This window comes from Citrus sinensis, chromosome 7, assembly GCF_022201045.2.
Source record: "Citrus sinensis cultivar Valencia sweet orange chromosome 7, DVS_A1.0, whole genome shotgun sequence".
Lineage (NCBI taxonomy): Eukaryota > Viridiplantae > Streptophyta > Magnoliopsida > Sapindales > Rutaceae > Citrus > Citrus sinensis.
In genome coordinates, this window is record NC_068562.1 from 29,153,428 (window position 1) to 29,176,247 (window position 22,820).

The 22,820-nt window shown below is 35.0% G+C and overlaps 2 protein-coding genes across 3 annotated transcripts; both read left to right on the forward strand.

The window, feature by feature from the left end:
* Positions 1-1,249: 1,249 nt before the first annotated feature.
* Positions 1,250-6,480, forward strand: LOC102617410 (uncharacterized). Its single transcript, XM_006464163.4, has 4 exons — positions 1,250-1,576; positions 2,707-3,757; positions 4,490-5,363; positions 5,911-6,480. Exons 2-4 carry the CDS (start codon positions 2,789-2,791, stop codon positions 5,913-5,915), a joined length of 1,848 nt encoding a protein of 615 aa, XP_006464226.1. The 5' UTR covers positions 1,250-1,576; positions 2,707-2,788; the 3' UTR covers positions 5,916-6,480.
* Positions 6,481-10,604: 4,124 nt separating this feature from the next.
* LOC102617705 (ABC transporter D family member 1) lies at positions 10,605-22,195 on the forward strand. Of its 2 annotated transcripts, XM_006464164.4 has the most exons (26): positions 10,605-10,849; positions 11,726-11,865; positions 12,830-13,109; positions 13,381-13,605; positions 13,850-14,047; positions 14,198-14,652; positions 15,072-15,204; positions 15,285-15,363; positions 15,473-15,711; positions 15,828-16,132; positions 16,224-16,335; positions 16,437-16,595; positions 16,877-16,976; positions 17,095-17,203; positions 17,431-17,521; positions 17,760-17,884; positions 17,992-18,141; positions 18,310-18,382; positions 19,204-19,384; positions 19,474-19,632; positions 20,229-20,390; positions 20,526-20,762; positions 20,882-21,045; positions 21,154-21,206; positions 21,313-21,391; positions 21,596-22,195. In XM_006464164.4, exons 2-26 carry the CDS (start codon positions 11,804-11,806, stop codon positions 21,680-21,682), a joined length of 4,017 nt encoding a protein of 1,338 aa, XP_006464227.1. In that variant the 5' UTR covers positions 10,605-10,849; positions 11,726-11,803; the 3' UTR covers positions 21,683-22,195. The 2 variants fall into 2 exon arrangements, with proteins under 2 accessions (XP_006464227.1, XP_052300299.1); XM_052444339.1 differs by lacking the exons at positions 10,605-10,849; positions 11,726-11,865; positions 12,830-13,109; positions 13,381-13,605 and adding an exon at positions 13,612-13,756.
* Positions 22,196-22,820: the final 625 nt, after the last annotated feature.

Sequence of the window (22,820 nt, forward strand, 5' to 3'; positions counted from 1 at the left end):
GAAAATTGGCGGATCCGAAAATGGATGAGTTGAGTTGTCAATTTGGTGGTAGGGCCCATTGTCCACCACTAAATCCACCTTCTTTATAATTTTAATTAGACCTGCCAAATTATCATTCTTTTTCTTTTTTCTTTTTTTTTTAATATTATGCTTGAAAGAAGCCACGATTGATACTCATTTTAGTTAAAATAATACAAATAAGGGAATAATTTTCTTGGTCGAGTCATTTATTATGCAATAACCCAATAATAGATACGCATAATAATAACAGCTCATGTTACTTTATTTGGTAGAATCACAGCATTTTATACCAGTATTAGCAAATTATTTCCATCATTGATAAATTGGTGATTGGTGATAATGCCATTTTTAATCTCAAAATATGCTTACTACCATTTTTTTAAAAAAAATTACAATATATACTAAAAATGGCTCAAGTTAAATAGTACAAATGAAATCTAAATGGATATTCCCGTAATTTTGGTTGTCAATTTGAAAACGGTAAGAAATGGGAAGAAGACAGGCGTGTAAGGAAATGGGACCAAAGCCCACAAAACTAAAGCGCCAAACAATAATAATGCACCAAAATGGCGGCCCCCACCCCCAAATCCTCCTATTCCTCACGCGCCTTCTCACTTCTACTCTCCTCACTTCCGGTTCCTTGGTCAGGTCAACGTAGCAATGTCAAATTGATAAAAGAGTAACCGTGCACATTTTAAATTTTTTATGTTAAATAAGCATACTAAATGATATAATATTTATTAATTAATTGATAAAATAATATAAATAATTTATTTAGATTTTATAAAAATTTATTAATAAATTAATAAATATCACATCATTTGAGATAGTTATTTATAATGTCTATCATTACTCATTTGATATATTCGTATAGGTAATAATAAGAATTTATCTTACATTAATAAACGACTATGAGTATAATTATTTGAAGAATTTATATTTATAGATTTGATTCTTGCCGATGTTACGTGTTAAATAAAATTTGAAATTATCTATTTCTAATTAATTACAGCTAGAGCAAGTTTATTTTTTTATTACGGAATAAATTATTAAGTCGTTCCATTATATATTACTATTATTATACAACAATTAAAGAGAGGAAAAAAAAAGAAGCAAGGGCGCGTGGTTTGAGTGCGCGTTGGAGGACAAATCTGCTTTCAGGAAACCAAAAGTAATTATCGCTATTACATTAGAAAGTACTTGCGGTTTTTCAATATTTCATTACACACCTAGCTAGTAGCTACAGGGAGGAAAGCTACAATAACACAAGATGTTCTCTTTGCTGTCAGAATCCGAACCCCTCAAAAACTAAACTGAATGAAAAACACTGCCAACCTCTTCACCCTCGACACTCACCACCACTTCCCCCTCATCCCTTTTTAGTAAGCTTTGCAAACAACAGAAGCTGTGGAATCACTTCACTAGTACTAGTAATCTTGATTACCTTTGCTTCGTTCAAAAAGGAAAGGCTCTGCCTTTCTTCTTCATTTTTTTTTTCTGGGGCTAAAGTTCTTTAACGAACAGGCTGCTGGCTAGCTGTTCCTCCTCCTCCGAGGTATCTCATATGTCTTTCATTTTTTTTGTTGCTTTTGGGAAACAATGTCTTTGCTCTCACTGTTTGTCGCTCTTGTTTCATTTTTTTTTTTTGACGCTTTTATTTTCTCGGTTTTGTTCTGTTTGGTTTAATACTTAGTGGTTTTTCTGCGATTAATACGTTGTTTGATATTTTCTAGTTTGGATCTAATTTAGGAACTTTTGTCAGTTGAAGTTTTGTTCCTTAGATCTGAATGACTTGAAAATGCAAATGTGTTAGCCTTATGGGCAAGAATCAATTTTGATCAATGCTGAGGAAATTGCAACAGTTTTGAGGTTTATGTCAATTGTATGTATTTGCAAGGGCTGATTTTGTCATTTTTGTTCATTAGATAATTCACTGGCACTATCATTGTTGATTTAAGCGGTTGATGAAATCATTTACTTCAGCCGTCTAACTGGTTTTACATTTTTCTTTGCTTGTTCTTTATCTGATGGAAGTGCTTGAAATTGAAACTTGTACCCATATATATATTTTTTTTTCAGAAGGAAGTCATCTTTGCGGGCATGATGGTTTATTGAACATTTGTTTGAAATTTCTGGTTCCTGTCAATTGGGATATAATGGTTTGTTTGTTCTTGTCATATGAAGTGGAAAAATGTAATTGTTTGGTAAAAGAATATGTGGAATCAGACATCTTTGGATATGATGGCAATTTATTGTGGATTCAAGTTAGGGAATATTTGAAATGGACTTATTTGGAGAGACATAACTGTTGGCGGTTGGCACCTGGAGTGCACGACAGTTGATTGCGCACTAAAAAACATGCCACTTAAGTTTTCTCTATTTAAGAATGTAGAACTATTGAAGGAGGTTACGATTTGTTAGAATTGATTCCAAGTTTGGCAAGGTGTCCAATTTTTTCAGTTACACAGGATGAAATGGAATTATTTTTGTCATATGAAAGGCGTGTGAAAGTTAGGTTTAGGTTTGCAGTCTTTATTTTAGCGGCCATATGCATGTTCAAATCTATTTACGAAAAGACAAATCTATGAACCTTTCCTTATCTCCATTGCAGCTTGTAGTTTTCTTGGTTTTGTTTGATTTCTAAACTCCTGCTAGATGTTGACTTGACTTATCATGATTATGCAGTGTTGAAATAGTACAGTATTCTATCTGCCCAGTGAGAAATTGACGCGACACTCCATGATTGTGATTGCTTAACCATCCAAAAATGGAAAAAGTATCTCCAGATTGTCCATACCCAGGATGTTTTTTTTGTGTAATGAAGGAAGGAAATCCAAGTAAACGCAGGGCAAGTATATTGAAATTCTTCAGAGAACTTCCCTCACAGGATGATGATGGTCAGGTTCTCCCCATCAGTGGTCTTTGGAACACTGCCATGGCTCATCCGAATGACCCTGAATTCATCGAGTTAGGAATATTTGAATGCATGGCTGCACTAATATGGAAGGGTCTGAAGAATCGTCGTTGGCTTTCTCATGATCAGAATATATACATTCCTTATTATGCAGCACACATTATTGGATCCTACACCATGAACATGGAAGAATTTGCTGAAAGTGCTGTCCATGCTGGGGTAATCCCTCCATTAGTTGAACTCTTGAGAGGAAGGTTGACTTGGGTTGAGCAGAGAGTGGCAGTCCGAGCTCTAGGGCACTTGGCTACATATCCGAGTACCTTTCCCACTGTAGCAAGTCATGCTGAAATCCTTGAGCTCTCCATTCAACTAGCAATGAGTTCACTGGAGATAGTTTATTCGCATTTTTACCAGTATTTTGATAGAAGGCTGAGTTATCATTGTGATCTACTTACTCGTGGCATGGGTGGTGTCGAAATGGAGTCCAGGAAGGCGGAGGAATGGGCTAGTCAGCTGCAGTGCTGGTCCCTTCAGCTCATTAATTGCTTTGCTTTTAAGCCTGAGTTTCTTCCTGCTATATGCAAACCTGAATTTCTAGCTAAATTACCAGGCATGTGGGGAGGACTTGTTAATGAAAACTCGCCAGCTGGTATCGGTTTATTGAGAACTATTTGTCATCATAAGCTTGGTAGGGGACCTGTTGCTAGTTGCCCAGGCCTTATTGAAGCATTGTGCAATATTGCTCGCTCTTCTGATGATTGGCAGTATATGGCCATTGACTGTCTTCTCTGGTTGCTCCAGGACCCAAGTACATGTCATAAGGTATGTTTCTCTGATCTTATCTGTTTAGCTCCAATCACGCACATATTTTCTTTCTTTCAGTTGTGCCAATAAAAGAGAAATTTATCTGAAACATTGCTAAGTTGGACTAACTAATTTATTTCATCTCTGAAATGTTTGCTAAGGACATATTAGCTAATGTCTATGTCTTTTTTTTTTTTTTTGGTGGTTAATTATATCACTTTCTACTGTTGTGGATCAGAAACTGTGCTTTAATGCTGAAAACCACTTGCGCTCTGCAAAAAAGCTCCCTTTCTAGCAAATCTGATATCATGAGGCTTTGCATTTAGGTTTCTATTATTTACTTTGTAGGAAAAGTTAATTTTAAGTTGCTACAGACTTAAGGAACATCCATTTAGATAATTAATAAAAGGGTCACGTTGTCGCTTTCCATTGTGTGTTAAGAATTTTAAAAAATGTTGATAAGCAGTAAACATGATCTCATCATAAAAAGTAAATATATTGCTTAAAAATTAATAAACATGCTCTCATCATAAAAAGTAAATATATTGCTTAATACACTGACTAGAATTCTTTGAATGATATGATCACATTCGTTACCATTTAAAATATGCTTAGGACACACATGAACTTAAATAAAAATAACCACTTTAGGCATGAATTTCTCCTTAAAAAGTAAAATATATTCCAGTGCCTACTTCTTTACATTTTAACTTATCACTGACTGGTTGCAATTGGTTTTTGAATGTGAAGGTGATTGATAAGGCTGTACCTACTCTTATAGACCTTGCAGAGATCACAAATCTGGGTGATCACAAAAAGCTTGGGGATTCTATAGTTAATGTTCTCCAAGACTGTATCCAATTACAAGGGACAGTACGAAGCTCTCCAAGTAATCGCAGTAAAGAACAGATTGAGGAATTGTTAAATTCCCGTCAGAGATTGAAGTGGGAAAAGAATATGCTAAAAGAGGATCTTCACATTAAACAGGCAGCGGCTCTAGTGGTCAAGCTTGAAGGAAATTCCCTGTTCTCAGCAGGGAATATATCTGGAGCTGCATCAAAATACTCTGAAGCTTTGGCATTATGTCCGATGAGATCCAAAAAGGAGAGAGTTGTTTTGTATAGTAATCGAGCCCAGTGTCATCTTCTGATGCAACAACCATTGGCCGCCATAAGTGATGCTACGCGTGCACTTTGTCTTCACAACCCACTTAACCGTCATGCCAAGAGCCTGTGGAGAAGAGCTCAGGCTTATGACATGCTTGCTTTAGCCAAAGAGAGTTTGTTAGATGCTATTCTGTTCATTAATGAATGCTCTCAGTCAAATGACCCTGATCTTTCACTGAGGCAAAATAAGGTTCCTGACTATGCTGAGAGACTAGTCAAGAAGCAAATGCGTGCAGCTTGGTTATTTAGAGAGGCGGCTATTAAACATGGGGGCGTCCATGGTGAAGGCAATTCTGGCAACATCTATGGCCATGAAACCGATGATTCAGAGTGGGAGACAGCAAGCGAAAGTGATATTGGGAATGATGGAAGAGATGAAATGGGTGATGAAGATGATGATAGCGAGTGGAAGAATGAGGATGAGAGGAAAGATAAATATGATAAGCCGCCAATGAAAGGTAAACCTCTATATTTCATTGCTCAGTAAGCTTTTGGTGTATAGGATTATTGAAGTCAGAGCATCTGTAACAGGTTAAAAAAAAAATTGATAAATTTTTGTACTCATATAAATCCATCGGATGTGTCAAGGAGTTTTCCTGGGTCAACAATAGTCCCATTTGGTTGAAGTTTATTTTTCATCGGTCAAAATCTTCATACATGAGATTAAATTTTCATGTACACCCTTGGTAAAGATTTAGGCCAAATTGATAAAGATTTAGGCCAATTTGTTGCCATCAATAATAAAGTTTGTGAACACAAGTAGTTGATGGAGGTAGGTCTAGCTTGGGACTTAAATCTTGTTCTCTTGCACACTAACCTAAAAAAAGGCGGATAGCATGTATTGAACTTGCATTTATCGTCATTTATTTCATCTCAACTCTTATTGATACAATTGTATGTACTAGCGCTGGCAACTTGTTTGTGAACTGTGTTTCTTCCTGGTGTCATTTCTATGTATGTTCATTATATATATTTTTATTCAACCATTTCTCTTTTCTTGTTCAGCTTGATGCTCACTACTGCCTTCTTTATATCCGGCGGATGTTCTGTAATGTGTGCATGTTTGTTCGTTGGCCTCCTAAACATTATTGTGGTACAGACATGAAGCATGGATGCCATGTGCAGCTTGCTGAAGACAAACCCTGAATATGGCAGGAAGGAGCAAACATTCGTAAATGTAAATTGGCTTTGGTTTATGAGTTATAGAATTTTCATCACCTCTTGAGTGTGAAACGGCAGCTAGGGTATCGTGCTCAGTCTCTTGGGAAGAAGTTTGAAAATAAACATGGTATTGATCAATGTTTTTTAGTAAGTATAAACTTGTTTAATTAGTTTTCTTGTTTGTTTGCCCATTTTATTATGTTGATTTCAAGTGTAGGAAATGAGCCAAGTGTGAGTACAGAGGAGGGCTTTAGTCTAGATGATGTGAAGCTTTTTTAATCAGTTTGAATTTGAAGAGTCCTTGTATATAAACCCCAAGGGTTTTTTGGACATTGAATCATCTACATGTGACTTTGATATTGTAATCTTCTAAAGGTGGTTCCTTTGCAATCAACTTTTGGATTTTCCATTAAATCTTTGTTTGCTTTCTTTGGGCATGTATTGAGACTATTGACCAAAATCCAAAAAGTTACTGCAAGATTTTATTTTAGCGGTCAAAAATTACACTCTCTAAAAGTATCTTGATGAAAAAACTATCCTCCTAGAGCATGCATCATAATATGGAATATGTTTGTAGTCTGTATTGAATATATTTTATATCTAGCTACTGGAATATATCGGAAAAGGGCTCGAAAATATGGTGAACCTTCAAATTCCAATTGCTATTATGCCCTTTTTGAGAATGTTAAAAGTAGTATCAAATGGTTGATTTTTTTTTTTTTTTCGGTCTATATGTAGCATTTGGTTGGTGTATAAAGATATAGCAAGGATTACACCCTTGGAATAAAATAAAATTAGGTTGAAAGCGGTATCAAATTGTACTCGGGATTGCTTTAATAACAGAGGACGAGGGGAACCAGTGATCGAAATGAAAGTCTAAAGTTTAAGTGAACTAAATAATCCAAAGAGTAAAGGAAAAAATCAATGTAAGAATTGACTTGCAAGCTGCAACCTGTATAAATGCTTTCATTAAAGACTCACCAAATGCCAAAAGTACTATCTGATGACTTGTGCGCTTGAATGTTTTTGGTAGGTGTTGTTTTAAAAGTACTTAAATGCAAAGCGCTTTCACTTACTTTCTACATGGATTGAGGGAAAAGTTACTTTCTTGGGGTTTTCTAAAATTGTTATTATGAATATTGTTTCATTAACTAGGGATGGCAAAACAAATAAAAGAATATAATTTGAATTGAATCATAAAAGAATTAAGTAAAATTCTGTTAATTTGGATTTGATTTATTTATAAAATGAATTAAAATCTCAAAATTTGGAATTGATTCATTTATTAAATGAATATTTAATTTAATTTGTTTAATTTATTTAGTAGAATTAATAAACGAATCAAATAAAATTTGGATTCATTCACTCTTCATTTATCCTAAACGACATAACGAATCGAATTGAATATAAATTCATTTACAAAATATATAATTAACATAAAAAATTAAGCAAAATAAAATATAAAAAGACCACAAATTTAAGATCCTACAAAATAGGGAAAAAGATTGTTAGGTCTCCACTGTTTGGGGAAAGGGACGTAAAAACTCTAATTTATATATATATCCCTTTTTCATTAATAATTCCATTAATTTTAACAAAAAAATAATATTATACACTTACAATGAAAGTACACGGAAAAGGATTATTAAACCCCCTGACATTGGGAAAAAGAGACACAAAACTCCTTAATATTTTAAGAAAAAAACATATAACCCCATGCCATTGATAAATTTCATTTATTTTAATTAAGAAATGTATATTATCAATGTCGTTGTCATCGTCATCATTATTGTTATTTACTAATGTCATTATTATTGTATTAATAATAATATTATCAAATTTTATTAATTTATTATTTTAATTATTATTAGTATTATTAAAGTTGTTGTTGTTATTAAAATTTATTGATTTTATTATTTTAGTTTTTTTTAATACTAATTAAACATCAGATTACTGCATTACACAGATATTTACAACAATTGCTATTATAGCAGATATATTACACTGATAATTACAATCAGATATACATGATTGAGACTTACATTATTACATTGAATTCTGTTAAAGTACATGCCCAGACAAATAACCCCTCACAGAGGAGGGATGTCCATACTCCATCCGCATTTAGCAAGGGAGAATGATTTTTACAAATTAAGAACATTTAGCCCCCACAATGCTTTTGTGAGGGCTAGAACCGCTGCCCTCACAAGCCTTGTGAGGGCAGCAGCCCACCACTTCGGCCAAGGCCGAAGTGGCATTTTATTATTGATTTTATTATTTTAGTTACTCTTTATTGTTGTTGTTGTCATTATTATTATTATTATTATTATTATTACTACTACCATTTTCTCAATTAAAATAAACAAAATTTATTAATGAAAAGGGGATTATATGTCTTTTTTAGAAACATTAGGGAGGTTTATGTCATTTTCTCCAAATGTTTGGGGACTAACAATCATTTTCCTTGTATTTTGTTATAGATGTACAACATTATCCCTTTCCATCAAAATAAATGCAACTATTAATGAAAAAGGGGCTTATATTTCCTTTTTAAAACATTAAGTAGTTTTTATGTTTGTTGGGGACCTAACAGTGGTTTCTTATTATCATTTATAATTACTATATTAATCTTCAAACTTTAAAAAAAATTCATACATATTCAAAAATAAATAAATAATTTAGAATAATGAACGAGTGGATCATATTTGATCAATTTATGATCTATTTATTAAATAAATTCTAAGTTAATAAAAAAAATTAATATTCTCAAATTCAGATTGCCACCTCCATCATAAACACATTAAATGCTTCTTGTTGGATGGCTTGTGTCAAACGGTTGCTTGTACTTTTTATAGAAGTTTTTCCACACCATTAAAAAAATGTATGCAAATTGAATAAAGGCTAGTTTCATTTATGCAAATTTGTCCAAAATATGTGGAAAAATGATGGATATCTCTTCAAGTACTTATGGAATTAAAAGTCTTATCTCCAATTATATTTTTTAATTATATGTTTCTTAGAAATTAAGATATTTTCGTAGAAATTAATATGTATTGTACCAAAAATATACGTGTTCAATCATAAGTTACCCGACCGGTAACTTAGCCAACTCGCATTGATCATGTGTCCTTGTTTGACGCAAAAGCCAAAAACCTGTGTGTTGGCATCTTCTAGCGTGTCGTTTTTTCCATTCATACGCAATCGAAACGTCATGACTCATGCTTTCGCCTTCGGTAAGCGCGCTTGCAATTGGCAATTTTGCATTTCCTAACCCCGGCGCCCACACGGCCCACTCTCCCACGTGGCACCTCCTTGTAATTTTTTTTTTTCCTTTGTATTTCCTTCCTTATACGCACGGCTACATTTCGATAACTATTGTATCTACACAAACTATTAAAAAAATAATAATTACATTTTGATTTTTGTCCCAAAGTTGTCCAATTTGTTACAACCTTCCCCTAAAATTTTTTGTTCCCATGTTTGGAATTGGGACAATTTTGAGCCCATCTTTATCTTATCTTTCTTATCTATTTTGTTTCTTATCTCAATGTTTTTTTTCATAAATAAGTTTTTTTGTAATTTTGTTCAAAATTCAGTTGTTTTTAAATTTTATTTTGTTATATCTTAAATTCATAAAATGTAAATTAACTTAATAATTAACATACAGAAAATCTACTCATTCAATGCTATTTATTCAAAGTAAAAAAAAAAAATAGTACCTATATTTTCATCTATCTATCATTTGATTCAGTTAATTTACGTATTGTTATTTTATTCCCATCCATAGGCCACAAAAGCATCTATATATACTTATTATATATGTATGAAAGCATATTGAAAGCGTGGCCCATGTATATGTACAGTATACACTAATATATACACATACATAAAAGCATATTGAAAACATGAAGCAATGTGCCACTTTTGACCAAACAATAATTTGGGCCCGAGTATAAATAAACTCACTAAACGCTAACAATACATTTCTTAATATTGCAACCTACCTGCTGATTTTTTTTATTTTTTTATTTTTGCTCTAATTCTTTTACTGAGTGGTAATGTTAAGTGACGCTTTGAGATTAATTTTATAACTTCAAATGAACTAATCACAAACATTTATAAAATTACAATATGTATTCAGTTATTTATCATAGTGGGTGAAGTTAATGGGCAACGCAGCACCCATAGGAAAGTAAAGAGGAAATCATTTAATTGGATAAAGTTATTTTTATTATTTAAAAAAGACTAGCGGAAAACCAGAAGCAATTAGCAATAATGTACCCCCTTTTAGAAACAATAATTTGGGCCTAGGTACAACTAAACACCATAAATACTAATAATAATTAAAAAAAAATATCACTCTCTATTAGCATATTTCAACCCGTCGCGTGGTATCTTCGTTTTTAATTTTTATTTTTTTATATCAATTTATAAATAAATTGGGAAGTTAAAAGTGCCGTAAAAAGGCTGATAGGCATTCCTTTGATTAGATTCACATTTGCATAAATTGCATTCACATCATCATTCACTATAATAATAATAATATCATCATTCATCACGGCTCCAGGACGAACACATAATAAACGCACACGCATAGCGGCATAGGTACGTAAGACGGCCATAGACGCACTCTCTCTTCTTCTTCTTCCTCTCTCTCTCTCTCCTCGTTCTTCGGAATTCTGTTCGGTTCCTTCTCTCCGGTTCCCTTGGGCTCTTGGATCCGATTGCGTTTTGCTCTTCATTTCCGATGCGTCGCCGTTTCGACTACTTTGGTCGGTTCACGGTACGGATAAGAACAAACTCGCCAGAATCTTTCTTTTTTTTTTATAAAAAAAAAAAAAACGAATTAGTAGTGTTAATGATTATCTTCTTGTGAGCTGCCGAGAGTTGTTAGTGTCGTTGTTATTGTTGTTGTGTTGGTTGAATAAGAAGCTTATTGAAGATAAGTAAGTTGAGTGCTTAATTTTAGTTTGAATTAGATGGATGGAACATTGAAAACGATAAATCAGGTGAATACTCCTGCTGCGTTTGGTGCTACAGAACTTTGAATTCGAATTTTACGTAATTTTTGCTGAATTAGAATTTAACGAGTTTTTTAATAATTTGGAATTTGTTTTGGATTTTGATTATTCTTTTTTTTTTATTTAATATACGCTAACTCGGAATTATACATCCTTCTTCTTCTTCTTCTTCTTCTTCTTCTTCTTTTTCTTACGTCATTACTATCTTCGACTGAGTTGTATGTATATTTTATTATCGCCTGGTCAACTCGGTTACTTGATCTTGCAGGCGTGTCATCCATGATTGTGGAGGATAGTTATTTTGATAACGTCTAAAAGTTTTGAGGCATATCTGCCTGCACAAATCTCTTCTATACTCTATAGTTTAAATCTTCAGTTTCATAGAATTATGTACTCTCGCCGGCTTCTACATTTTATGGATCATGGTTAACACTTAACATTTTGGTAGCCTTAGGTGCTTGGTACATTTTGATCTTGAAGCTAAAGGAACTTTTAACTTATTTGATCAATGCAACTATGTTTTTTATTCCTCTATACAATGTTTTGTTTACCATGCATTTTGTGATGCCATTTTCACCGTTGTGCTTTAGCATTGTATTGTCGTTGTCATCTTAGAACCACTTCTTTATACTTTCCAGATTGTGTTGCATCTGAAATCGAGAGGAAAGTGTACCAGTGGTTGGTAGTTGCTAGTTGGCGAAGGTTCACTGTCAGTCATGCCTTCTCTTCAATCGTTGCCACTAACTGAGCATGGCCGGGGTAATCTATCTTCGAGAAGGTATTAACTGTTTTGTTGTATGTGCTTTTTCTGGATAATTTGTTAAATATGTTATTTACATGTCTGCATCGTGTGGGACTCATTTCTATTGGGTGTATGGTTTTTGGCGCTTGCGTGTGTGCTGTCTTGATGTAGTAGTATTGACAATTTTTTTGATGACTGCTAAGCTCAGTGCCATGGCAATCTAACAGCTAGGTGTAGGAGTGTAAAATTTTCTAAATTCCTTTCTGGCTCAGCTTGAGATTGCCTTTTGAAGTTTGAGTCTTGCTTGATGGAAGATTTAGACCATTAGTTTTTGACTGAGCTGAGATCCATCATGTTAGTAGTTGGCGCTTCTGAACTCATTTGCACCCCCTATGAATGATGCTCAAAAGAAAACCATTAATGCTACATCTAACTTTCCATTTTCCAATTCTTAATGAGCCTCTTATATTTCTTCATCAAATTTTAAATTAAAGGGACAAAGGACTCTAACTTTTTCTTTCTTCCGGGACTGGAATACTTTATGTCACATGAACAATTTAGTCTGCCTCGCGTTAGTTTAATATCTTGTCAAGGTGCTATTTGAAAAAAAAAAAAAAAAAACTTTTTAAGGTAGATAACCTTTTCTCCCTTGATATATTCTACTTATATTTAACTGATAATTCAAGTCACAGTATTGAAAGTTTTCCCCCATTAGGATTTATTTCTTCTAAGTTTTAGCTGTCACATTAATAAGTTTGTAATTATGTGTGATTATTTTACTTTCCATGTGTTTAATTTAGTTATAATTTCGTTACTTCTAATTTGTTTTAAATTTATAAATTTTCTCTCTGTAACATTTTGGAGTGCTAATTCCTTCTATGTCTAATGTATTCCTGTGGCAGAAATTTTCTTAATTTCAATCACTCTACTTCTTTGTAAACAATTTATTTCATGATGACTCCTTTCACTAGTGAACATGTTTTATTTTATGGTTCTACAGGAAAACTATACTGCTTGCCAGTGGTATCTTAGTTGCTGGTGGGACTGCTGCATATCTGAAGTCTCGGTTCAGCAGTAAAAAGCCAGACACTTTTAGTCATTATAATGGACTTGGAGATAGTGAAAGGAAACCTGACAAGGCGGTTGCTAATCGTAGTAACATAAAGAAAGCTAATCAAAAGAAAGGAGGGTTGAAGTCACTTCAGGTCTTAGCAGCAATTCTACTATCTGAGATGGGCAAAATGGGTGCAAGGGACCTTTTGGCATTAGTTGGCATAGTGGTAAGCCTTTTGGCAAATGCTCTTACATAATTGCTTTCTTTAGTTGTTTTATTTTATATTTAATTAGGAATGTCATATTTGTGAATTCTTATGCAAATATACTGACTATTTTGTTTAGCTTAAGTTTAGCATAAAGAGAGTTAGATAATGTAATTGAAAAAGCGTCAAGGTTTATTGTAAATGATAAAGGCATCAATGTTTTGAAATATTCTCCATAAATGCAGAACGTTAGGTGTTAGAGACAGAAATAACTTGATTATACTTTATGCAGGTGTTAAGAACTGCTTTGAGCAATAGATTAGCAAAAGTGCAAGGATTTCTATTCCGAGCAGCATTTCTTCGACGAGTACCATTATTTTTCCAGTTGATATCTGAAAACATCTTATTGTGTTTCCTGCTGTCAACAATGCATTCTACTTCGAAGTATATTACTGGAACTTTAAGTCTGCAGTTTAGAAAAATAGTGACAAAACTCATCCATACACGTTACTTTGAGGTAAGCGGGGTTGCTGTTGTCAACTGTTGAAATGCACTAACTATTTCAGAAAGTTTTCTCTCATTTTGTTTATTGGCCTTATATTACTTGAACTTTAAGTCTGCAATTTAGAAAAATAGTGACAAAACTCATCCATACACGTTACTTTGAGGTAAGCATGGCTGCAGTTGTCAGCTGTTGAAATACACTATCTATTTCAGAAAATTCTCTCTCTTTTTGTTTATTGGCCTTATATATTTTTCAGAACATGGCATATTACAAAATATCACATGTCGATGGCCGGATTACTCATCCTGAACAACGAATTGCAAGTGATGTTCCTAGATTTTGCTCAGAGTTAAGTGAACTGGTACAAGATGATTTAACTGCGGTTACTGATGGTCTGCTTTATACTTGGCGGCTTTGTTCTTATGCAAGCCCAAAATATGTTTTCTGGATACTGGTAAATTCTGTTTCATGTGTTTTATATTCATAGGGGTTGATATCATTTTTTTTATCACTAATTCTTTTACTGCAGCTGATGTCCGTTGTGGCTTAATACGATAAATGTTGCAGTTTGTAGTTCACTACTTAACTTAATGCTTTCTACTAGGCATATGTATTGGGTGCAGGGACCATGATGAGAAACTTTTCTCCGGCTTTTGGGAAATTAATGTCCAAAGAACAACAATTAGAAGGGGAGTATCGACAACTTCATTCTCGGTTAAGGACCCATGCAGAAAGTATAGCATTTTATGGTGGCGAAAACAAAGAAGAATCTCATATTCAGCAGAAGTTTAAGGCTCTCACTAGGCATATGCGCGTTGTCCTTCATGATCATTGGTGGTTTGGCATGATTCAGGACTTCTTATTGAAGTATCTTGGTGCGACCGTCGCTGTTATTTTGATCATTGAGCCCTTTTTTGCTGGAAATCTGAAACCTGACACTTCAACATTAGGACGAGCTAAGATGTTAAGCAATCTAAGATATCATACCAGCGTCATAATTTCATTATTTCAGTCCCTGGGAACTCTTTCCATAAGTTCAAGGCGGCTTAATCGTCTGAGGTATTGGTTTATCCATTTGGCAAAGGAAGTGAGATGTTGGTTTTTTCACCAAAAAAGGAAAAAAAAAAATAGCAGGGTGAAAAATTTAATCAGTTTTTGTCCTGCAATTTTATGTTACTACAATTGGTTTTTTTGTTATATTCAGAAAACATGACTCTACAATTGTTTTCTACCAAGTTTTCACCTTTCAGTTCCCTATGGAAAGCTTTATACGTATGGCACCCTGTTGAAAATGTATAAATTGAAATAGGTAAATGTTTCCAGTGAGATCACAAGGAAGCTATAGAAATGAGTGGTAGTGCATTCTAGATTTCAGATATAATAGGGAGTCTGTCATCAGCATTGATTATTTCTTTTACCTTCTCCCTCTTCAATATGTGACTGTTTCTTTTATTTTTCTCCTTGTTTTCCTCTATCAGTGGTTATGCTGACCGCATTCACGAGTTAATGGTCATATCAAGGGAGCTAAGTATTGAAGATAAATCTCCGCAAAGAAATGGAAGTAGGAATTATTTTAGCGAAGCCAATTACATAGAGTTTTCTGGTGTGAAGGTATTTGAAATATTTTGGATTACCTACATTGTGTTGGAATCATTTTTATATCCAATATTCTTAAAAGTACTTTCTTCTAGGTTGTTACCCCTACTGGTAATGTTTTGGTGGAGAATCTGACTCTTAAGGTTGAGCCAGGATCAAATCTTTTGATTACAGGTAGTTTTTTCTGACTTATAAGAGTATTCAAAGGTGCTAGAAGCATGTTCTTCAAGGACTCAGCTATGTTTGTGATTCTGACATAATTTCATTGTCAAATTTACTGAAGGCCCAAATGGCAGTGGCAAGAGCTCTCTTTTCCGAGTTTTAGGAGGCCTTTGGCCTCTGGTTTCTGGCCATATTGCAAAACCTGGAGTTGGTTCTGATCTCAATAAAGAGATTTTCTATGTGCCACAAAGACCGTATACTGCTGTTGGGACACTGCGCGACCAATTAATTTATCCGCTTACCTCAGATCAAGAGGTTGAACCACTCACACATGGTGGAATGGTGGAGCTGCTGAAAAATGTAGAAGTTTTCTTATCATTTTATTGATTCGTTAGATAATATTGTATTTACTACCAGATTACGTGAACTGTCTGTGACAGTATTCTTGGTGGATATTCTGCTCTCCCTTTTTCTAGGTTGACCTTGAGTATTTATTGGACCGTTACCCGCCTGAAAAAGAGATTAACTGGGGTGATGAACTATCGCTCGGAGAACAACAAAGGTTGGGAATGGCCAGATTGTTTTACCATAAACCTAAATTTGCAATTCTTGATGAGTGCACAAGTGCTGTGACAACTGATATGGAGGAACGTTTTTGTGCTAAAGTTCGAGCAATGGGAACTTCATGCATAACCATATCGCATCGTCCTGCACTAGTTGCATTTCATGATGTGGTATTATCATTAGATGGAGAAGGAGAATGGCGCGTTCATGACAAAAGGTTGGATTTCTGTGTTAGTTCATCTGCTTTATTTGTGCGTCTACTGAATGGGGGATTGGATTTTTACTTATTAGACTTACATGAACTGTAGGGATGGTTCTTCTGTTGTAACCAAATCTGGTATCAACATGATTAAATCTTCTGAGACAGACCGCCAAAGCGATGCAATGGCAGTTGAACAAGCTTTTGTCACAGCTAAGAAGGTTTGAAAGTTGAACTTATTTTGGTCTTATGATTTTATTTTAATTTCTTTTATTAGAACAATTTTTGTTAGGGTCATTGTTTTGGATGGCGTTTTGTCTAGGACTCTGCTTTCTCAAATCCAAAGGCCCAGTCATATGTATCAGAGGTGATAGCAGCATCTCCCATTGCGGATCATAATGTTCCATTGCCTGTCTTTCCACAACTCAAAAGTGCTCCAAGAATACTGCCATTGAGAGTGGCTGATATGTTCAAAGTATTGGTGAGTGCCTTTATTTTTAACTTCACTGTTTCTATGGTCTTGGAGTCTTAAGGCTATACACATGACTTTTTGTAAACATACCTGTCTTGACGTGCAAATTGCTCTATTAGTTTTATAATCCAACCATGAACATACACTGTTTCCCCTAAAATATCTTTCATTATTGCTATTTTCCTTGTTTGAGGTTGCTATATTTGAATGAGGCATGCTTATTTGTTTTGTCATACATTTCTAAAGAATTAGTTAGATGTCTGATTGATCTTTCTACCCCTTGCTTTCAGGTACCTACAGTATTTGACAAGCAAGGAGCACAACTACTGGCTGTTGCTTTCCTTGTTGTCTCAAGAACGTGGATCTCAGATCGTATTGCCTCATTGAATGGTATAGTAGATATTTTGTTTCTGAGCCCCCCCCCAAAAAAAAAAAAAATGGTTTTCTAAATATATGCGTATAATATTTGAGAGATTGCTTTCTTGTTAATGTTGCGTTATTTTCATAGGAACTACCGTGAAGTATGTTCTGGAGCAGGATAAGGCTTCATTTGTTCGATTAATTGGTGTTAGCGTTCTTCAAAGTGCTGCATCATCTTTCATTGCACCTTCGATAAGGTTCTCCTGATCTTCAGTAGAATGCTTCTTTTTTAGACACTTGAGTTTACACCCAAGTGTTTGATTTCTTGGGAATTTTTTTTTTTTTCACTTTGTTCTTGTTTGCGAATACAGTGAACAACATGGTATGATCAGCAGAAGAATAGTATCTATGTTTAGCTCTAATTATTCTTCTGGAGTTCTAGGAGAAGCCTTTTCATTTATTGATATTTTTTCTTGTTTTGCAGACACTTAACTGCCAGGCTGGCCCTTGGATGGAGGATTCGTATGACTCAACATTTACTGAAGAGCTACTTGAGAAAGAATTCATTTTACAAGGTAATCAGATTGAGTATGAAGTGATTTATCCTTTTGGACATGGAAGGCATTGCATAGAACAGATTAACTATTTCCATCAATAAACTGAGATTGATCTTGCATTTACAACTTTTATGCAACTTTATTTTGAATATTTTAGTCAGAAACAATTGTAAGCTACTTCGTCTCAATTTTTTTATTAGATGTTTGTTTGGATTTCAAGCAATTTTTTAGTCAATGCTGAATGCATCTTTTTTAGGTTTTCAATATGTCGAGCAAAAGCATTGATGCGGATCAGAGAATAACTCATGATCTGGAAAAGTTGACTACTGATCTGTCAGGGTTGGTTACTGGTATGGTCAAGCCATCTGTTGACATTCTATGGTGAGTACTTATGCTGATTTATTTGATTTGCCATGATATCTATTACTATATGGTTGTAGTAGGATTCAATGATCAATGATAAATCTCAATATTGATTCAATTTAAAGGTTCACCTGGAGAATGAAGGCGTTGACAGGTCAGAGGGGAGTTGCCATTCTGTATGCCTATATGTTACTTGGTCTGGGGTTTCTGCGGTCTGTTACCCCTGAATTTGGTGATCTGACAAGTCGAGAACAACAACTTGAAGGAACCTTTAGGTAATTTCATTTTCATTTTACCTTCCCGTGTTGCTGATGCTGAGTTTTAAGTGCATGTGTGTACCTACTCATACATAGCAGTATATATGCAAGCACGTATTATGTTTGCCTTAATGCTGTACATTTCTGTATATGTTAAATTTAACTTTTTTAATTTGCATAAATTAGGTTCATGCATGAAAGACTGCGTGCTCATGCTGAATCTGTTGCTTTCTTTGGTGGAGGTGCTCGAGAAAAGGCTGTAAGAGACTTCATTCCTACAACGTGTCTTATCTACTTTATTTTTATGCCAGATGGGTTCTGTTAGTTGCTCAATGCTTTTGGACATCATGGATGTTAAGTTCGAAATATGCAAAGGTTTTGAACTTGGAAGTTTTAAGTGGAATAGTAGATTTAATTGTGAAGGTTGCAATTACCACTGTTGTAAGTTTTCTTAAAACAAAATTGAAGTGACCCTGCAATCCCAATGATGTGTTGTTAGAGGCTTGAATTTAGTCATGAGAATGTGAGCTCTTTCTAAAGTGTCCGCATGATGAGGATTCCACTTTTACAATCTTATGAACCCTGATTAATTTATTTGGATTTTATACATCTTTTTGTTTTAAGCGTTTGTTATTGCTTGTACCTTGTTGGCATTTATTTGGCAAATATGAGTTGGCAGACCTAATGGATTTGGTTCACCACTAGGATTCTGACCCTGGTAGATGGAGAAGAAATCACAGGCCTATGACTTCCATTGAATGCTGCAGTTGAACTTGTGTGTAAAAATTGTTGATTCCTATGCTTTTAGTTAGTAGTTGGTTTAAAAAGTCACAGTTCACTATGCTTCAAGGAGGGAGCCATATATTGTAAACTATGCTGTCAAATGGCCAGTGGTTAATTGACTGCCTTCCATTTGCTTCATTTCTGGAGAGTAAATGATCATGCTATTTTGTAGGTAGAGGGGTCGTCTATAGAATTTCTCATGTGATTCATGGTCCATTAAGGCTGACCTTTTCATTACTAGTGTGTTGCTGGTAATAATTTCTGCATCCTTGAATTTGCATCTGTTGTATGTGGCAGATGATTGAATCACGATTCAGGGAGCTTCTTGAACACTCTTTGTTGCTTTTAAAGAAGAAATGGCTGTTTGGCATACTCGATGATTTTGTCACAAAGCAACTCCCTCACAATGTGACTTGGGGATTGAGCTTGCTGTATGCCATGGAACACAAGGGAGATCGGGCCCTAGTCTCCACTCAGGGTGAGATTAGGATGATAATGAATCTGATTCACTGTCTTGATTCTCATCTCTCATCTATTACACACGCGCATTGTATTGCAATATTTCAGGTGAGCTGGCACATGCCTTGCGGTTCCTAGCTTCTGTCGTGTCTCAAAGCTTTTTAGCCTTTGGCGATATTCTTGAATTGCATAGAAAGTTCGTTGAGCTCTCTGGCAGTATCAATCGAATTTTTGAGCTTGAAGAGCTTCTAGATGCTGCACAGCCTGGTACACCTTCTCTATTCTTTTTTCTTTTGTCACATGGCAAGGCTGTAGGTCTGTGTTCATTGTTTAATCTTGATGCATATCCTTACATGTACTGATGAGGGATGGAACAGTTTCAAGTGTTCATTTATCATTTGGCAGGCAAGTCTCTTTGTGTGTACTGACTATTTGCTTAGATGTGCTCGTAATTCTATATGGAATCTTTTGAAAAATATAAATGTCATTCAAGGGGAAGCAAAGTTATTTGTTGGAGTGACATCAATAGCTGAGGTCATGATAGTGGGATTTGAAAGATAGGATGTATTATTTATTTATTTTTCTGCGGATAATGAACAACAACGATATCTATTAGTAGAAGAAGGGGCGTGCCTATTTTATCTGCTTTCTTTTGTTTGAAATGTGTTCTACGCCAAAATTTTGTCTTTCTTACATGGTGATGATTAGTTAGGTCTGGCTTGTCTTTTCTGCCTAAATTGGTACATAAGCAATGATCCCCTTGTAATAAGTCAGTCAATGCAGCAATTTTCTGCTTTGCTTGAATTTGTGCATGACTGAGATCCTCGCAAGTATCTGGGCTAACAAAGTTGTACGCCATACAGGGGATGATGAGATCAGTGGTTCGTCGCAGCACAAGTGGAACAGTACCGATTATCAAGATTCTATTTCCTTCTCCAAGTTGGATATTATTACCCCATCACAGAAACTTTTGGCTAGGCAGTTGACATTTGAAATAGTTCCAGGGAAAAGTTTGCTTGTGACTGGTTAGAGAATAAACTTCCTCTCTTATTTTATTTATTTAATTAATTTTTTTTATTATTATTAAAGTATACAAAGTAATTTTTGTTGTTTTATATTTCTATACAAGATTACATCCGAGATGTCTGTAACTTTTTCAGGTCCTAATGGTAGCGGGAAGAGTTCTGTTTTCAGAGTCCTTAGAGGTCTTTGGCCTGTGGTAAGCGGAAGCCTCACTAAACCATCACAGCATATTGATGAAGAAGCTGGATCAGGTTGTGGTATCTTCTATGTTCCCCAGCGACCATATACATGCTTAGGAACCTTGAGGGATCAAATTATTTATCCACTTTCTCGTGAAGAAGCAGAGCTGAGGGCTTTAAAGCTGCATGGAAAAGGTAAATTGTGAGCATAAGTAGCAATGACCATTGACTTTCAATAACTCTTCTTTGTACATAGACTGTAGTCAGTGAGTTACACTGTTCTCAGCTTGATAACAATTGTTACTGAACTTCAGGTGAAAAATTAGTTGACACCACAAACATTCTGGATTCATATTTGAAAACCATTTTAGAGGGTGTCCGATTAAGTTATTTGTTAGAGCGAGAGGAAGTTGGCTGGGATGCTAATCTAAATTGGGAAGACATTCTTTCTCTTGGAGAGCAGCAGAGATTAGGAATGGTGAGTCATTTGGTGCTTATCCAGCTTTGTTCAATTAATAAAATTTCAGAGCTAGACTGGTTGATTTATTGCTGTTTGACGTTATTTTTTCCCCCCTTTTCCTACAAGGCACGCTTATTCTTTCACAAGCCTAAATTTGGCATCCTTGATGAATGCACCAAGTACGAGACTAAACCCCATGTTTTATGTTAAAAGTTCTAAGAATTTGCTTGACAATTATCTAATGGCACTTTGGTTTTCCCCTTTTTCCCCCCTTTTAATTGACAGTGCCACAAGTGTCGATGTTGAGGAACAACTTTACAGGCTTGCAAAGGATATGGGCATCACATTTGTTACATCCTCTCAAGTAAGTAATGCTGTAACCATGTTTTAAATGCGCATGCAACCTTTGGTATGATATAGTTCTTGAGATGCAAGTTGTGATTTGCAATTGTTTAGTAGTGAAAAATAGCAAATAGTTTGGTGGATTCCAAGGAAATGGATACTCGTTATGACTATCAATGTGATCTGTTAAACTGACTGTTTTTAACTCTCTCTTTTTACATCTCAGCGGCCTGCCCTAATTCCATTTCATTCATTGGAATTACGGCTTATTGATGGTGAGGGCAACTGGGAGCTTCGGACAATTAGTTCATGAAACTGACGCTAATTATTCGTTTGGAAAGATGGTGTATTGATTTTTAAACAGGACCACCAGTGGGGTAAGGCGGAGTTAATTTCATCATTCATGAATTCATTAACTTGATTGCACATTCCTAATCATGCTTATCTTGCTCAAGACACAAGGTAGGTTTGGAATATGTCAGGACCGGTATCCAGCTATCCGCTTAAGTAGTCGATCGAAATTATATAGATCTTCATTGTATACTGCAAGCTGTAGTTATTCGGCTCCGCAGGGCCCAAAAGGAGGAGAGCCAATTACAGAACTGTAGTATTTTAGTAACGTCAAAATCAAGATAGGGATAGTAGTTATATTGAAGCATCAAAAGCGTCATAATTCTGTAGTATAAAGAAATTCACTATGTACAGTTTCTTTTTTCTCTAATTGGGCTAATTGAATTCATTTTGCCCATTTCTGTTGTAAGAATTTCATTATTAATAATTTTGATGGCCCCGTGAATAAAAATCGTAGGGGCAAAACATTTTTTTTTTTCTGCAGTAGCTCGGTGAAGGGAAAGGTTTAATCGTGCTTTTTCTTCATCTTTCTTCTCATGTGGCTTTTTTCATCATTTTGCCCTTTTTTAGTAGGGCACAAATGAAATTTACTACTTAAAACACCAATTTGTTCAGACTGATATGCCATTGCTACTTATTTCATATAATTATGTATCTTTAGTGAAGTAGAATATTGTTCCAGGTATTAAGTTGTGGCATTAAATTCAAATCTCGTCCTAAGCGGAGAACTGAATTCTCTGATTCAGTTTTGCATTCATCCAAACTCTTTTCATCGGAAGGCATGGATTACAAAATCAACAGCAAATCAAATGATCTAGACATCAGGGAAGTTTTGCATATGGCAAAGGAATCCCCCCCCCCCCCCCCCCCCCCCCCCCTCCCCCACCCCCTTATTTTGTTCTCGGGGGAAGGGTGAAGGAACCTTCTAGTTATTGAAAGATTGATAATTCGTATGGAAGGGGTAATTGAAGCTGAAGGGGTAAAAGAAGATTCGCATGCGTGGAGAGTTTGGATGAATTTCATGCAAATTGTATTGCCAAGTGGATGCGAAAATGTCACTAAAGCTGCCCTCGGGTGTTGTTGACGAATTTTTCTATGGG

Coding starts and splice junctions, on each gene's coding strand:
- LOC102617705 (XM_006464164.4), top strand. CDS start 11,804: ATGCCTTCTCTTCAATCGTTGCCACTAACTGAGCATGGCCGGGGTAAT. Junction 16,336..16,436: donor CTTTTGTCACAGCTAAGAAG/GTTTGAAAGTTG, acceptor CGTTTTGTCTAG/GACTCTGCTTTCTCAAATCC. Junction 19,633..20,228: donor TCTAGATGCTGCACAGCCTG/GTACACCTTCTC, acceptor TACGCCATACAG/GGGATGATGAGATCAGTGGT.
- LOC102617410 (XM_006464163.4), top strand. CDS start 2,789: ATGGAAAAAGTATCTCCAGATTGTCCATACCCAGGATGTTTTTTTTGT. Junction 3,758..4,489: donor ACCCAAGTACATGTCATAAG/GTATGTTTCTCT, acceptor TTGAATGTGAAG/GTGATTGATAAGGCTGTACC.